The 16526-nt window shown below is 42.4% G+C and overlaps 1 protein-coding gene across 1 annotated transcript in view; it reads right to left on the bottom strand.

Moving 5' to 3' along the window:
- The window catches only part of homer3b (homer scaffold protein 3b), a 51897-nt gene that overhangs the window by 15311 nt on the left and 20060 nt on the right, over positions 1-16526 (bottom strand). The window contains exons 2-5 of the mRNA XM_084548658.1: positions 14410-14566; positions 11625-11756; positions 10211-10318; positions 235-371 (exon numbers count right to left, since the gene is read on the bottom strand). Coding sequence (XP_084404784.1) covers positions 235-371; positions 10211-10318; positions 11625-11756; positions 14410-14566 — 534 coding nt within the window. The remainder of the gene's footprint in view (positions 1-234; positions 372-10210; positions 10319-11624; positions 11757-14409; positions 14567-16526) is intronic.

The following is a 16526-nucleotide window of genomic DNA, read 5'->3' as shown; positions in this document are numbered from 1 at the left end:
ATCAAGGAGTGTCATTGCTATGGGGTGGGGGTGCCTGGTCTGGTCTAGTTGGGTGGTACATGTCTAAGTAACATCCACATGAATCAATGCCAGGTCCAAGTTTCCCAGCAGAACATTGAATTGCCTCAAGATAGTCAATGTTATTTACTTCTCCTTTCAGTGGTTTTAATGTTGTGGCTGATCAGTGTAAACAGACCAGTTAAGTAAAAAGTATAATACTAAATCTGTAATTACCCTTCAGACAACATCTTCTTGACCCTTTCCTTCTCTGCCGTCAGCTCCACTTCGGCGCTCTTGCTGCGAAACAGCTTTTCCTCCCCGGGCCCGTTGACCGTCAGCAGCGGTGGAGAATGACGGTCCTCCGACAGCTCCTACACCGACAGCAGGTGGAAACAAGCACAGGGACACAAGACATGAGCTTCTTTACAGAGACAGAATGAAATCAGCAGCACACATGTAACACGCCATCACTTTCACTAAGTGCTTCTGGGAAAACAATGAAAAATGTGCCTAATTGTAGGACAGGGGCACTTAAACAGTTTTTTTTTTATCCACTCTGCAGTGTTTTATTCAAAGTAGACACCCCGAGTGACATTAAATGCAGCATATCCATCCATCCAAAAAAATACTGATTTTACATAAGATTATGCACAATTAACTAGGCTCATTAGCATTTCTTTCTCCAGACCTGTCATCAGAACAAAACGGACCAGGCACAGCAGCAAGACAGGACAGAGCCCAACTTGCCAGTGCTTGATATGTCCCATCTGGGCTCCTGTAAACAGGATCCATGCAGAGCGAGCAGCCATGTGTGGCGCCCAGCTGCCTTGCCTTGCCTTCGTAGAGCCTCACAGATCTGACGCAACAGGAACTGACTGAAGTACAGTTCCTCGTTCCAAGGCTTCATCTGGCGTTCATGTGTGTGTGTGCAGAGAAATTATCCACGTGCTGCTATCATGTGCAAGCCTGATGAGAAGTAAAATCTACAGCACATCTGGCTGGAGGCTAACTGGAGTCTCATGTACCACACGGCAGGAAAACGGCAGGAATTCAACGTCGAAGGATTTGACGACAATTTTCACGTTTTGAGAAAACTTTACGATCTTTAGTGACGTTTCAGTATCTTAATGGTTAATTTTCCTCTGGTTTGTGTTAAAAAAAGTGAAATCTCTTCACAAATAATTATCCAGCTGTTTCAAATAAAGGTCAGCTTCAACAGCTTTCATTCACATCACATGATCTTCCTCACATTACACCATTTCATCGTTTCACTGACATCAAGACCTTCCAGGAAAATTGTAGCATTAGACTGACTCAGTATATTTAACGATATTACAGAAATACACTGAGACACACACGTAAGTTGCTATCTGCTGTTGCTGGGAACTAAATAATAGATGAGTGATCTATCAGACTGTTTTTGTGTCAATGCTGCGAGCCGGTTTATGAGCAGAACTGGAACCATAGACTGTATATAAATATGGAGGACGGAGCAGCTCCTTTAAAGTGAAGCCAAAGCAAGTAGAGCTCCCCCTGGTGGCTGGCTGCATTGTAGGTCATAAGCTCCACCTCCTCCATGTTAGTGGGTGGGACTTGGGCCAAACTAAAACATTAAAATACATGTCAATTAATATTTTTTCAAGGGTGGTTTCATCATAGTTTATATGATGTTGATGCATGTTCAAGAGTTTCTGGATAAGTTTCGTTTTAGTTAGTTATTTGACGCTATAGAAAAAGGATGCGACATAATGGCGACTACCAAACTCTGGATCCAAACTCGCAAGGTGGCGCCGCCCGTATCCCCGGGTGAATAGCGTCAGTTTGTCCAATGCAAGGAAGTGGAGATGCCTTGTCCATATTTATATACAGTCTATGCCTGGAATCTTCATAATATTAGCAAGGAATTAGGGCTACGTTTTCTTTAAAACAAATAAATAATGAATGAATGAATGAATGAATGATTGGATGGATCTGCAGCCACAACACAACAACACGTCTGAGAAGTTGAGCTTATGTTCATATTTTCTGAATTTGCCATCTTTCTGGGGTTAAACAAAGTCAACGACACTACAACCCAAGAGGAACCACTCGTGCGGGGAAACAGACTTTGAGTATGACATTACAGATGGCCAGACTCCAGCCTCATTGAACCAAATGGCCTTTGATATTTTCCATCCCTCCTACCCACAAGGGTTCAGGCTTCCCGTCACACAGTTTTGTGAACCATTTTCCTCCGTTTGAGGCTGTGGGCTAAAAGATCGCTTTGTATTTCTTCTCTAAAAGCGCGCTGATGAATTGGCTCAGGCACATTTCCGTACGACCCGTCGCCTTCTTTCTTCTTTTCCGAATAGAAACCTAAACCTGAACTCGTCAACGGCCGAGTCCCTCTCTGAAGTAATTCAACTATGCACTTACTGTAGAAAAAGCTTGTATTATTAATCTGAGCGAGCTCGGCTGTATTCCCCTGAGGACAGCGGGTTATTATCTATAGTGCAGCAGCTCTCACTCAGTCCTTGTGGACGGATATGGAAATAAAACACATAGCCAACTCGTGTGGATGAGCCCAGTGTCCAGAGGAAGGAAGCAGAGAGCAGGCAAAATCAAAGCTGAGACGACTCCGGTCCGGCCCCAAAGCCAACGGATCGGCTGCGCGTATCCCTGCTGAATAATTCATACCGTGGATCATGTTTAAGTCATAAATGGGATTACAAATTTACAGCAGTTTTTTTTTTTCCGTATGTTGTACGCCAACAGGCCAAGCAGAAAAAAAAAAAGAAACACAGGAGCACAATTCTGCAAGAAAACCTATGCCTAATTAGAAAAGACACTTTTAATAGTATTTTCTGTTCTCAGGAAATGTGAGATAGCAATTAAATGCATCCTCTGGATAATAACTAATAAAAATGTTCTGTTCGCCTTAAATAAAACCCATAGACTCAATTACATTTAGTGCGCCTCTAACAAAGCTTCTCGCCTTTCATCAGGGAACACCGCTGTGTTCAGAAGCTCCATTTGCTCTGAAGTAAACTTTGATCAGACTCTAGATGAATTATTGAGCATGTTAGTCCGTGTAAGACTAATACTACGAACGCCACGGTGCCTCACGCACGCACACACGAGAAGATGCTTTTCCCTTGTATTGCTCGTAAATTGCTGGGAGGAGAGTGTGTTTTAACGCACCTGAGAGAGCTGAGACGGGGTGGACGTGTCCCGTGATGCATCGGGCAGAAGAAGAGGGAAAAGGAAAAAAAATATGATTAGATAATTACAATCATGCCTTAGACACTAGTATATATATATATTTTAACTACACAGTGATTCGTCTCATGCCTTTTTCATGATTCTCGTTTCTGCAACAAAAATAGTTAACAGAAGGAGGAAATTAGGAGGAGCAGAAAGAGAGAAGAAACTGAAGAAGAAGAAACTAAAGAAGAAACTGAAAAAGAAACTGAAGAAAAAGAAACTGAAGAAGAAGAAACTGAAGAAGAAAAAGAAACTAAAGAAGAAACTGAAGAAGAAGAAGAAACTGAAGAAGAAGAAGAAAAAGAAACTGAAGAAGAAGAAGAAACTGAAGAAGAAGAAAAAGAAACTAAAGAAGAAACTGAAGAAGAAGAAGAAAAAGAAACTGAAGAAGAAGAAGAAAAAGAAACTGAAGAAGAAGAAGATGAAGAAGTCAGAGTCCCGCCCACACAGATCTGACTGACAGGTGGAGAAACAGAGCTTAGCAAAACACCTCGGAGGCACAAGTTGGAATAAATGTATGTTTTCCCATTTGTTATCAGTGAACAGTGTAAAAATAAACGACTGCATTCACGTGCATTCAATACTATAAAATAAAACGCGGAGATCTGTGTTGTATTTAAACCTCAAACTGACAGAGCAGCAAGTTAAACGCTTCCTGAGAAAGCCTTTCTTCATAATCGATGGACTCCCAGATACTTTGAAATATTAAACGTGTTTCCTGAGAGCCTTCATCACGACGTCTCTGCACCACTGTTTGTCTTAAGTACATCTACACCGTTTAATTATTCATCTCAGCATCGGCCTGTTTGCTCCCTTGGCTTTATGAAGCTCCTTTTTTTTTTCCCCCAAAACTCTGTGTTTTATCAGGACCACAAACCTGCATTATTTATTCATGTGTCCATGCATCCTGGTTAAGCTTCCCTTGAAGCACCTGTCCTACCCGCTAAACAACACACACTCATTTCTTTTCACTTCTTTTTTCTCGCTGGTTTTAATGCCAAGGCTGTGGTTTAAAATATTGATGGCATTTCTGTCTGCCTCTGCATAGATACCATGTAGTGGAAGAGTTGCAGAGGGTGGAAGAAAAAAAGCTCCAATCAGCAGGCGCAAACAAATGTCTTCGACTGGTTTGTTGACAGGGATGTTGTGTCTCTTTGGATCTGACGGACTGAGGTTTCCTGACATTGACTCCTGACATATCACGTCACTTATCACAACTTAGATTGGATCTTGTTAACGCAATTTACTGTATAAAAGTGAATATTATGACATTTTTATTTTCTGTTTGAACCATTGACTGTATATAAATGTGGACAACACGTCTCCACTTCCTTGCCTTGTTGTTTTTTTCCACTCTCATGGTCTTTACGGAGCGGTTGGCATGGCAACTGGTAGTCTCCATTATATCACATCCTATTTCTATAGCGTCAAATAACTAACTTAAACGAAACTTATCCAAAAACACTTGAACATGCATCAACATTATATTAACTATCTAAAATGACAGAAACCATCCTTGAAAAAAAGTTATCTGATGTGTATTTTAGTGTTTTAGTTTGGCCGAAGTCCCGCCCGCTAACATGGAGGGGGTGGAGCTTATGACCTATACTGCAGCCAGCCACCAGGGGGAGCTCTACTTGCTTTGGATTCACTTTAAAGGAGCTGTTCCGTCCTCCATATTTATATACAGTCTATGGTTTAAACATTCATACTCCTGCAGCTCAAAACTGATGAAAGATTAAAGTTTTTACGTGTTATGTTATCTGCTCTAACTCAATCTTCTCAGTCAAACACTCATCAGCACTTGATTTTCAAGAGTCAAGAGATTCAAGGTGTTTACTGTCATATGCGGCGTAAAAAAAAAAAACAGCCGTTTAGACGTTTCGTGTTGAGAGGTAAATATTAAGATCAATACCACTCTCACATTTGTATAGAAAATATTTGGTATTGACTGGCTGGTGTGTGAGCTGACAGACAACACACTAAAGATCAGCCTTTCATCAATTAACAATCATATTTGTGTGTTTTACTTTTGGCCCCACACAACACAAATGTGCGTTGACACATGTTTACAACGCGTTATCATTTCAAAATAACTGAACTGATGAAGGCCAAGAGACGAAACGCATCGGCCTAATAAAGTTCTTCTATATACGACTGGAGCCTTGGCATTTCTACAATGTCTCTTCCGTCCTCCACGCACCTTGGTGGCAGGTGAAGTCGAGCCAGACACACAAGATCTTCAAAATAACTACTCTGCCTTCTGGAGAACCTGGAGCACAAGTTCAAGAACATTATGTGTTTTTTTAGCTCATTCACCGACGATAAATTACGTGAAATAAGCAGAAGACATGAGTAGCTGGGTATGTAAGACTTGCTGCATTGTCTGCATTTCAGCTTTGTAGCTCCTGCAGAGAATTGGTGCTGCTGCAGAGCTTCTGTTCTGCAGGTATTTTCACTCCTATCCATCTATTCACCTCTTTCTAAAGCAGACAGAAGCCCCTGGGATGTATTGTCCACAAAGGCAGCATGTTTTAGAATCATCTTTATTATGAAAGACAAACCAACCCTGATTTTTTTGAGCAGAGCCAGATCGGCTTCCTGCACATGTGACATTTACACTGATATCGTCTTAACTTTCATCAGCAATAAAGGAACTGATAGAATACATTACTATGAATACCATTCTTTATAAACCGTCTCAGTTCTGTAGTGATGCTTGTTTATCTTCCTTCATCCTTATCTCACAGACCTCTCCATCTCCTCCTCCATCTTATCTCTGAGCTCCGCAAATATGCCTGAAAGCCGAAGCTTTAGTGCATGCAGATTTCCTGCTGCCGTCCACACACACATCAGAGGCAGAGAACGCACTCGGTGAAGCCCGAGGCTGCGAAGATACAGCTCTGCAATAATGTAGAGTTGTTACTGACCAAGGTTACTGACAAGCCCGCTGAAAGGAACACTGAGTCAAGTGGAAAATAAAAACAAAACACTGCAGCTTCTCGCCAGAATTACACAAACAGACGTATATATAGTATAAATAAGTATTTGTGCACATTTTGAAGCTAGAAATGTTTTTTATTCTCAACATTTAAGTACTGCAGCTACTTTGATGAGTATTTTTCATTTTTTTGTGAGTGTATTTGTACTTTAAACAGTCCCCTCATATTGGCAACTGTGTCTCTAAAAAGCTTAAATGGCTTAATGGAGCTCTTAGCTGGCATTACCGCCACACTGGAGCTGCCATCAATACTTGGCCGCGGCTCAAACGTACCTCACGCTCCAGTCCTCGCCGTCTACAGCGGCTTTGATCGGTGATTATTTTTGTATTACGCAGGTTGAGTGGGTGGGCCGGGCGATGTTTCACGAGGTGCAGCGGTGAGCCAGAAGTGAGAAGACGTGATAATGAGGACAGCAACACCTCTGTGTTTACCGCCTGGCACAAAATCAATGACGGCTGTCTTATCGCAAAATCAGCACGGGTTGCCGCCTGCTTCTGACCTTGTAGCTTTAAACGAGCAGTCTGACTGAATCTGTGTGTGTCTGAGGTAAGTGTGTGGTTGTCTAATTGATTTATCACATGTGTGTTTATGACAATGTGGTGTCTGTTTCCAACACACACTGGAAAACTGTTTTTTTTTTCTATGGCAACAGTATAAAACACCCCTGATCCTCACCCCTGATCAGGCATAACATTATGACCACCTTCCTAATACTGTGTAGGTCTCCCTTGTGCCTCCAAAGCAGTTGTGACTCAACAGAGGATGGACATGGGCCTTCTGAGGGTGTCCTGTGGGTTGAGAGGAGGGGGCCTCTGTGGATCATCCCACAGATACTTGATCAGTTTGGGATCTAGTGAATTTGGAGGCCAGCTCAACACCTTGTGCTGTTCTTCATGTTTTTTTTGAGTTGTTCCTAAAGTGTGTTCCTGTGTCAGGCTGCATCCTGCTGCCATCAAGGAGTGTCATTGCTATGGGGAGGGGGCTGGTCTGGTCTAGGTGGGTGCTACATGTCTAAGTAACATCCACACCAATGAATGCCAGGTCCAAAAGTTTCCCAGCAGAACATTGTATTGTCACAAGATGGTCGATGTTATTAAACCTCTCCTGTCAGTGGTTTTAATGTTGTGGCTGATCGGTGTATGTGTGCGTTCTTTCTGCAGCAACTCTCGCCCGCCAACGCAGAGACGAGCAGAGGCACGATATTCATCTCGCACATCTGAACTTGCTAGAGATGCAATATCAACACACGTCACCATGTGTAAAACAGGATCTTCTGCTTTTAAATCCATTTGTTTTTTTTCTTTTTTGAAGAAATCTCGTCAGCGACATGTTCTGCTTTTTGTCTCTTCTTGGTCGCTCCGTACTGTTACATTCACTTTTTTTCCCTCATTATAAACCAATTTAATTTCTAATTTATTTATGCAAATACACAAGACTGGACCTTGATGACGGCAGAATGGTTAACCACATTATTTCACGTTGTCCGTCCTCGCTCTCTCCCTTTGTTTACTTGTTGGTATCAAGGCAAAATCCTCCAAACAAACAAAAACCAAGGCCATCTTCCAGGACTTTCTGAGCTTACATTTTTAAAAGGACTTCGTGTTTGCGACAAAACTAAAGCTCTACAGATGTTAAAGTGTTTAAAAGACAGTGACTGACTCGTATATAGAGTCGCTATAATGACCGATTGATCGTGATCAGTGATCACTTAAACGTTTGGTGAAATCAAATGGAAGAAAACCAACAGTAGAACTCAGGGCTATGTTTAATAGTGAAACTAAGAACATTTCCACAAGTACAATGTGAAGGGAACTCAAGGGATTGGGACTGAACAGCTGTGTAGCCTTAAGAAAACCACTAATCAGTGAGGCTAACTGGAAATAAAGGCTTCAATTTGCTAGGGAGCATAAAGATTGGACTCTGGAACAATGGAAGAAGGTCATGTGGTCTGATGAGTCCAGATTTACCCTGTTCCAGAGTGATGGGGGCATCAGGGTAAGAAGAGAGGCAGATGAAGTGATGCACCCATCATGCCTAGTGTCTACTGTACAAGCCTGTGGGGGCAGTGCTATTATCTGGGGTTGCTGCAGTTGCTCAGGTCTAGGTTCAGCAACATTATGTGTCCAAAGAATGAGGTCAGCTGACTACCTGGATATACTGAATGACCAGGTTATTACATCAATGGATCATATTCCAAGATGACAATGCCAGGATTCATGGGGCTCAGATTGTGAAAGAGTGGTTCAGGGAGCATGAGACATCATTTTCACACATGGATTGGCCACCACAGAGTCCAGAACTTAACCCCACTGAGAATCTTTGGGATGTGCTGGAGAAGGCTTTGTGCAGAGGTCAGACTCTCCCATCATCAATACAAGATCCGCAACACTGGATGGAAATAAATCTTCAATTTCAAAAGCTCGAAACAAAGCCACAGAGAATATGTTCTGTAATCAAAGCTAAAGGCGGTCCAACGAAATATTAGAGAAGAAATGTCACACACTGAGCTGACCTTTGACCTTCTAATCTCTGGTCCACAGCTGAGTTCTGCATCAACACTGAGAAAACTGCCTTAGTCTATCTACAAAAAAAAGCATTCAGCAAAAGTTTTCAATTAAATGTCGCAAGCTGTGATCAAATATTTCTGCTCCTGACTTCTGGAGCTGCTGACCTTCTTGGTATTGACGCTGTGTGTGCTCGTATCCAGCGGTGTTTTCTCTCAGCCTCGTTAAACAAACACACCTCATCAGCTCTTATGCGAGTGTCTCAGAGCTGACGTCGTGACTCTGCAGTCGTCCCAGTCCAGCAGAGTGTCTCTTTGTTAAGACTCCCACCCAGTGCACAATCACAAAAGCATAAACAAGCACTCTGCTGAGGTTGTTTGAGTCCGTGTTGTTAAAACAACCAGCACAAACTCTTGTTGAGAAAACTTGGCAGAGGCAACCAAGATACAGAGCTGCTCTGAGATGTCCCAAACGTTTGCGTCAGATAGTTTCCTCCACACGGCTTCACAAACAAGGTGCGTTGTTATGATCGACGCTGGAAGAAGAACCGTCTGAGTACAAACTTTAACTTTTTCACCTGAACGTCAGAGTTCAGAGAAAATCAATGACGCTGGCGTGACAAAAGCTGCCCATTGTCGTTTCAGCAGCAGCCAGATTCCCTTCAATTATAGATGATTCAGCTCCCGTACCCCTCCCCCTCTCGTCCCATCGTCATTCTCCATCCCTCCTGATCCCTCATTCTTCTTTCTTCCAGTCATTACTGCCCCTCCAAACACCTTCAGCTCCTGCGTTTTCTCTCCCATCTCCATTTGTCATGCATGAAATCTTTTAATGGAGTTAACCAATGGCAGAATAATGGAGCACCCAGATGGGGATCCATCTAATCCCTGGCGATTCTGTATATGTTTAAAATTAGAAACAACGGCTGGACGTTGCCGCTCCGCTGTCATGTAAGACGCATTATCAGTCGCTACGACCTGGACCTGCTGTCCATTTTTATCTTAAGCCACGTTCAGGTATTCAGACATTTTAAAATGTTAATGCTGAACATTATATTTCCTCTTTTAAGGCCTTATTAATAGATTTTAAATTGTTAGGAGCAGCAGCGTTTCCTCGGTCGCTAGTTTTCCTCCATTTCCTTACATTTCTGTCCCTAATATGTAAATTGTAATTAAACTATCCTTCATTCAGACACTGTTGGATCTCCTGAGAACCTCCCAATTACAACAGAGAAGAACAAAACTTATTTGTGGAGCTGAAAGCATAAAAACAGTTAAGAGTCTCCTCAGAAACAACATGTCACTGACTTCTGATCCACACAGATTTCCATAGATCTTATTAAAAGCAAGTGTTTTGAGTAAAAGCTCATTTCTAATGCGGCAAATGAAAAAAAAAAAAATGGCTGAACAGCTCTTAATATTTCTGTCAGATCTTTAACCAGCCAGACAAAAGAGATTTCACCTGTGGCGCTGCGATGTTCAGAGCAGGGTTGGCCAATTCAAACCTCTCCTGGGATTTCTCTCTGGCCAGACGGGCCGCCTCCTTCACCTCCTTAAACTGTTCTGCAAACTGCAGGCAGAGGGGGGAGAGGAGACAGAGGTCACATTTTGTCATTAAAACACGTATTACCGCAAATCCACCTGTCTTTATCTTCCATTTGGCCACTTCTTCATCATGCAACTTAATCTCAGAGGAATTTCTGACTGCTTCTATATTTGCTTACCTGTTAAAGGGGAACTACTGTTTTTTACAACCTGGACCTTATTTCTGGCATAAAATACGATCGTTTACTCACCCATATAACTGTGGTGTCATTTGGTGTCGTTTGTCAGATATTTAGATCATATAGTGGGAGTGAATGGGGCACCGAAACACAGCTTTTAAATAACACATTATCTGCCTCGAAACTCGTTCATTTCACCAATATTTTGTTATGATACGCTAGTGCTATTCCCTGTTGAGTCCAGAGTTACCCATTATCTATTCGCGGACGTGCAGCGGTTTGTTGTTCTTTGGCCAGCTGTTCCTCTCTCTACCTCCGCATCCTCCTTTCAACAAGCTCCTCATCTGTATACTCTGGCTCAAAACGGTCAGGACGTCCATCATAAACAAAGTCCTCGTCCACAACCTCAGAATCGGAAAAATATTCAGCCATGTTGCAAAAAACTAGCAGTAGCAAATTACAGGTAAAAAAGCCGACCGTTGCAGGTGTGCCCGCGCCGCTCAGAGATGACATCATCCAGGTCAGAGGTTAGTAGGTCAATCTACAGACCCCGGATGATGATAACAGGTAGCTCTGGACTCAACGGGGAATAGCACTAGCGTATCATAACAAAATATTGGTGAAATGAACGAGTTTCGCGGCAGATAATGCGTTATTTAGAGGCTGCGTTTCGGTGCCCCAGTCACTCCCACTATATGGATATACGCGGATCTAAATATCTGACGAACGACTCCAAATGACACCAAAGTTGTACGGGTGAGTAAACGATCATATTTTATGCCAGAAATAAGGTCCAGGTTGTAAAAAACAGCAGTTCCCCTTTACATCTGGTGAATGAAGCTCATTGTGCTGTTGCAGTTTAACTTATCTTTGAAAAAAAGCTTGTGTTTACTGTGGAAAATTATAGCAGAACACATTATTCTTTTATAAATGTCACTAAAAGAAGCATCCAGGGTGAAGTCTAAGTGGTGGCAAAAATAAAAAGTGTATTACCATAAGTAGTGTAGGCGTACATATAATGCATGTGCGTCAGGCGCTAACACAAGACGTGCTAATGCAAAGTTCCTCTTCCTTTGATCCTCTGGATAATAAATGAATCTTTAAAGGATTTCCTGTGAGTGTCGCTGACGTGCACGTGGGTGGGTTGTTTACCTGCTGCAGCTGCAGCTCCGTGGAGAAGCCCAGGCCGTAGACGGTGTTGGCCCGGCTGTCCGCCCACTGACCAAACTTCTGGGAGGTTTTGGTGAACGTCATGTTTGGGGTGATGGTGCTGTTGATGATGGCCTGACGGCACAGAGAGTAAGAGTAACAAAGAATGAGCATCCCTCCAGGAAAGAAATAAGAAATATACGACGTACACAAGACACAGAGGCTTAAAGATGTTTTATTTAACATGCTGGAAGGTGTTCAGGTGAATTCTAAAGATTATTCAAAGAACTATCTGAACTAAAGCTTTCCTTCACCAGTATTTTTATTTCACATATCAATAACCTGAATCTGTGATTGCAGTCGCTGTGAAGGTCAAGGAGAATTACGTCCATTTCTTATCAACTAGCTGATGTGCTGCCCTCGCATGCATTTAGAAGCGTGCATAATCGAGCTGCTTCACATACTTAAAAAGCCTGTTTTCAAAAGAAGATCAAATTTTTTTTTAAAGAATTCACCACGTAGAGCACAAACAAGGAGGGACATGAATAATTCCCGTCACCTTTAAATGCCAAATTCATTACAGCCCTTTGTAATTTTTCATTTCTATGTACTTGAACGGCAAATACGCTGATTTTTTTTTTCATCCGAGTAACAAGGGGCCCGTTAGCTATTCACTGTGCTGCAGCTCATCACAATAAACAGGCTGGTGTGCTTAGAATCACGCTTTTCTTTAGGATGCTCATTAGCGATAATAATAAATAACACAGAGACATTAATATCATCAGTCATATTTAGTTTACGGGGTCGTCGGGAATCTGAAGCACCTTGTGTCACAGTTAAACATCCATCACAGAGATCTGAAGAAGAGCTGCGCATGCAAATAAAGACAAAACACCCGACCATCAGGTCACAGAGAGAGAGAGCAAAGAGCTTTTTGTGGTCTGCAGGGATCTGTTCAGTAATAAGTGAGCAGCCCGATAAGGTGGATTTGTTGCCAAGCATTTCTTTAGTCTCTTCTCCAGAAGCCTCTGGTCTCAGGGCGGTAAATTGGCACAACAGGCCGACAGCAAGAACGTGTTTTCTTTGAGTTTCATTTACTAACAAGATGTCTCCTCCGCGCTGGGAATCCCAGGTGCTTTAACATCGCTGCATTACTGATGTTAAAAATATTCTGCTGACGACGAGAGCTCCTGACTAATGCATCCTCCCCAACAGCGACAGCCTCATCCAAGCAGCAAACAGATCTGTTTCCATTAATTTGAAGAATCTCGGGATACGATGCACAAAGCGGAGTCAGGAGAAACTGATACGAAGCGTTTCTGCGCTAATGCGATACTAACAGCAGATGAGGAGAACATTACCAGCTGTAATGACAACTCGCTTTTCATGCAGTCCCACTTTATATATCAAGTTTGCTTTATTTAACAAACCCCCTAGAGGTTAAACCAACCAGGTTAAAAGGAACAACTTTTCTGGGTTGTCAACAAAGATCCTAGTCTACCCACAGATGCTCCGAATCATATCCTAAACTCTAAAGTCTTGGAGGAGTGCAGTTGCCTTAGTTTTAGCTTTATTATAAGATTTCTTAGGTTACCTTTAAAGGTAAGGTAAAGGTAAAGTGCTTTATTTGTCATTATACAACATTGTACAGCGAAATTGCATGGTCGGGATGGTTGTCGCCACTGTGGGCCAACCTGACCCGGTGCCTAGCACCCATGTTTTTTGATGATGGTGGGAGGAAACCAGAGCGACCAGAGCAAACCCATGTTTTTTTTAAGAAGAAGAAGAAATGTCAACGACAGGTAAGTACCTATAGCCGTTAAGAGACACTAGTCAAGCAAGTTTCTGATGGGCTACACCCACAGATGTTCCAGACCTTTAGAAGCTACTCGGATGAGTGGCGAAACGTCTTTAACGTTTTTGGATTATACCATGACCTGGGTGACTGAGAACCTTCACAGACAAGAAGAAACCTTCTCCACCTGCTGACCTGAAATGGTACCAGTTAAACCGTTTCTATTTTCAAACAGTTGACATAAAAATTGTCAAAGAAGACACAATGTTGTATATTGTGTAGGTTCTCTGTCATCCAGGTCGTAGTACGTCCAAAGACAGCTGGACTTGTTGGAGTTTCCTTGAAGACGTTTCACCGTCTGCCAAGTGGCTTCTTCAGTTCTAAATGACTGGTGATGAGTTTAGGGGGTCTACATAACAGCCCAAACACCCACCTGTAGTCGGACCCAACCCATTATCAGCCAAACACTTCAGTCTCAAGGTGTGAATGGAGGTGAATCTTCTTGGGGACACATGTTAATAGAAGGGTTTTCCAAATCAAATGGTTCCAAATGGTTAACAGACTCTGGTCATATGAGTTTCTGATGGAAAAAAACTTCCGACGTTCCTATTTAAACCCCATCTCCCCACCTTTAGTCCTTTAGAACCAAACAAGCTCCTTGGATGAAACATCTTCAAGGAACTCTACTCATTTCTAGTCCAGTTGTCCTTGTTTTAGGTAGATTTATTTTGGGATATGCTGCCATTTTCTGCACTCTAAGTGTTTTACTATACCTCACCAAAGCGGCATTTTACAGGGATACAACATGTCTTCAAGTAATTCATTTGAAAATCTGGACATTTAATGGTGCTTTTGTCTTTCCACACTGCTGTAAGACTTGAACGAGCCCACACTCACCCGTTTTTAGAGCTTACATGGGTCCTGTACTTATTTAAAATGCATTTTCCGACGATGTTAAGAATAGAGTCTGCGTCTGTGAGTATGCGTTCGCACCTTTGTCCCGCCCACGCTGATGATGCGGTACACGTTGCGGCTAGCATCGTAGAAGAAGGACACGGTGACGGCGTGCTTGCTGGCCGGCAGCCAGTTGCGCTTGGTGGCCGGGTCGATCTGGAAGACATGAGCTCTGGCGCTGAAGATGGGCTGCTCCCTTTAAAAGAACAAGGAAAACACAGGAAAATAAATTCACATTACTGGGGATTTATTCACAAAACACGACACATGTAGGCAGACGGGAAGATTCCTCCCACGTGAAGGCACCTGGAAGTCAAGTGAAGGCCGTTTAAAGGTCTCATCTGTGTGTTTAGTGTCATGAAAGCTGACCAGTTGTTCTCCGTCACTATTCTAGGTTTGCATAATGAAAAATGTACGTTTAAGAAGAGTCAGTGAGCAACTTAAATATGTATAGTGCAGCAAACAGCCTGTTAAGTTATAAATATTTTAAATTTTTCACTTCTAAGGACTAATCTGCAAATCTGAAGCAAACTACACGTGTGTTTTAAATAAAGAAGATTTTTGAGTTGCTAAAAACCAATAAATGTACATTTTTTGTACATTTATTTGTCAGTGGCTTGTTTCAGTGGTTTGTTTTGTTACTTCAATCTGGTTTCCAGGCAGGTAGATATAAGTTTAACTTGCTTTGAGATAGATTAACATTTTCTAAAACTGCCAACAAGTTCCAGGTTTCTATCTAAACTACAAGTTTACAGAATCATCTGCTCCTAAATGAGAACTGCTGGTATCAGTGGCAACAATTTACATTTTAACCTCGTTTCAAAACTCATATTTCCACTTTGTTAGTCCCGTGAAAGTCATTAGTGTTGTGCAGCGTCTGCTCTCTGTGTTGGAGGGCGATCTCTGAGCAGCTTTCTCTAATAAAATGTGGAACTGAAACTTATTTCACAGTTTTTCTGGAAACTAATTTCCTGTTTTATACTCCGGAGCAGAAACAAGGGAACTCCTGCTCTGCAAATACCTAAGTTTATTTTTAGAGAAATGCACGAGCTGTTGTTGACGATTAACTTTTAAATGCAAACGCTGATTTAGTTTATTTTTCACGAAACAGACACAGATTTAGGACAAATGACTGTAAGCATATCAACCTAATGTGTTTGCTTTTTGTGCCATCAGTCATCTTGCACGAAAATATGTCACTTCGACTGGAAGATAAATATATATCACCTTCGGCCTGAACACTCCATTCGTCACTCAGCTTAGTCACAGACAGAAAAGTGAGTCTGAGGCCACGTGCTACATGCCACCTTTCATAGAGTCTGAAAGAGACATAAATCTGTCTGCACGTGACACTCCTCGCTGAGCCAGTTTCTTTTTGGAGAAACTGGGGAGATCTGACGATAAAGACGGATGAGCTTTGTGCAGTCACTTTAAACCCAGTACAGACTCTAATGCAGTGCTGCAGAAGAGTCTACCTAGTTATATATACAGCAAAACTAAGACTACAGGTCTGCAGTCTTTCACGCCTTCTTTAAATAACAGACAGTGTGTTGTGTAATGAAGTGGTATTCGGACAGTCCTGTCTCTACTTCCTATTTTTGTTCACGAGGGCAGTGCGTCCTTGGTGAGGATAATTACGCAAAAGGAAATACTGAAATCAAAGCAAAGAAGTGACCTTGGAAGACTTTACTCATCTAAGTCAAATTTACAAAGCCTCTTATTAGCTTCAGTTAAGCCTGCATTAGGGAGTAGGGACGGAAAAAGTGGTCACTGCAAACTCTCTGTTAACTCTCGAGCCCACACCGAGCTAACGGTCGGCCGATTGCAGGTGTCGGACCGTCGTTGAGTTTTTGTGGATGATGACCTTCCTAATATTGTGCAGGTCTCCCTTGTGTCTCCAAAACAGCTGGGACTCATCAGAGAATGGACATGGGCCTTCTGAGGGTGTCCTGTGGTGTCTGGCAGCAGAATGTTGTTAGTGGGGGAGCCTTTGAGGGGAGAGGCCTCTGTGGATCATCCCACAGATACTTGATCAGTTTGGGATCTAGTGAATTTGGAGGCCAGGTCAACACCTTGTGCTGTTCTTCATGTTTTTTTGAGTTGTTCCTGCTGCATCCTGCTGGGGATGGCTGCTGCCATAAAGGAGTGTCATTGCT

Source organism: Chelon labrosus, assembly GCF_963514085.1.
Source record: "Chelon labrosus genome assembly, chromosome: 7".
NCBI lineage: Eukaryota > Metazoa > Chordata > Actinopteri > Mugiliformes > Mugilidae > Chelon > Chelon labrosus.
The sequence above is the reverse complement of the archived record's forward strand: the minus strand, read 5'-3'. Positions and strand labels throughout refer to the sequence as shown.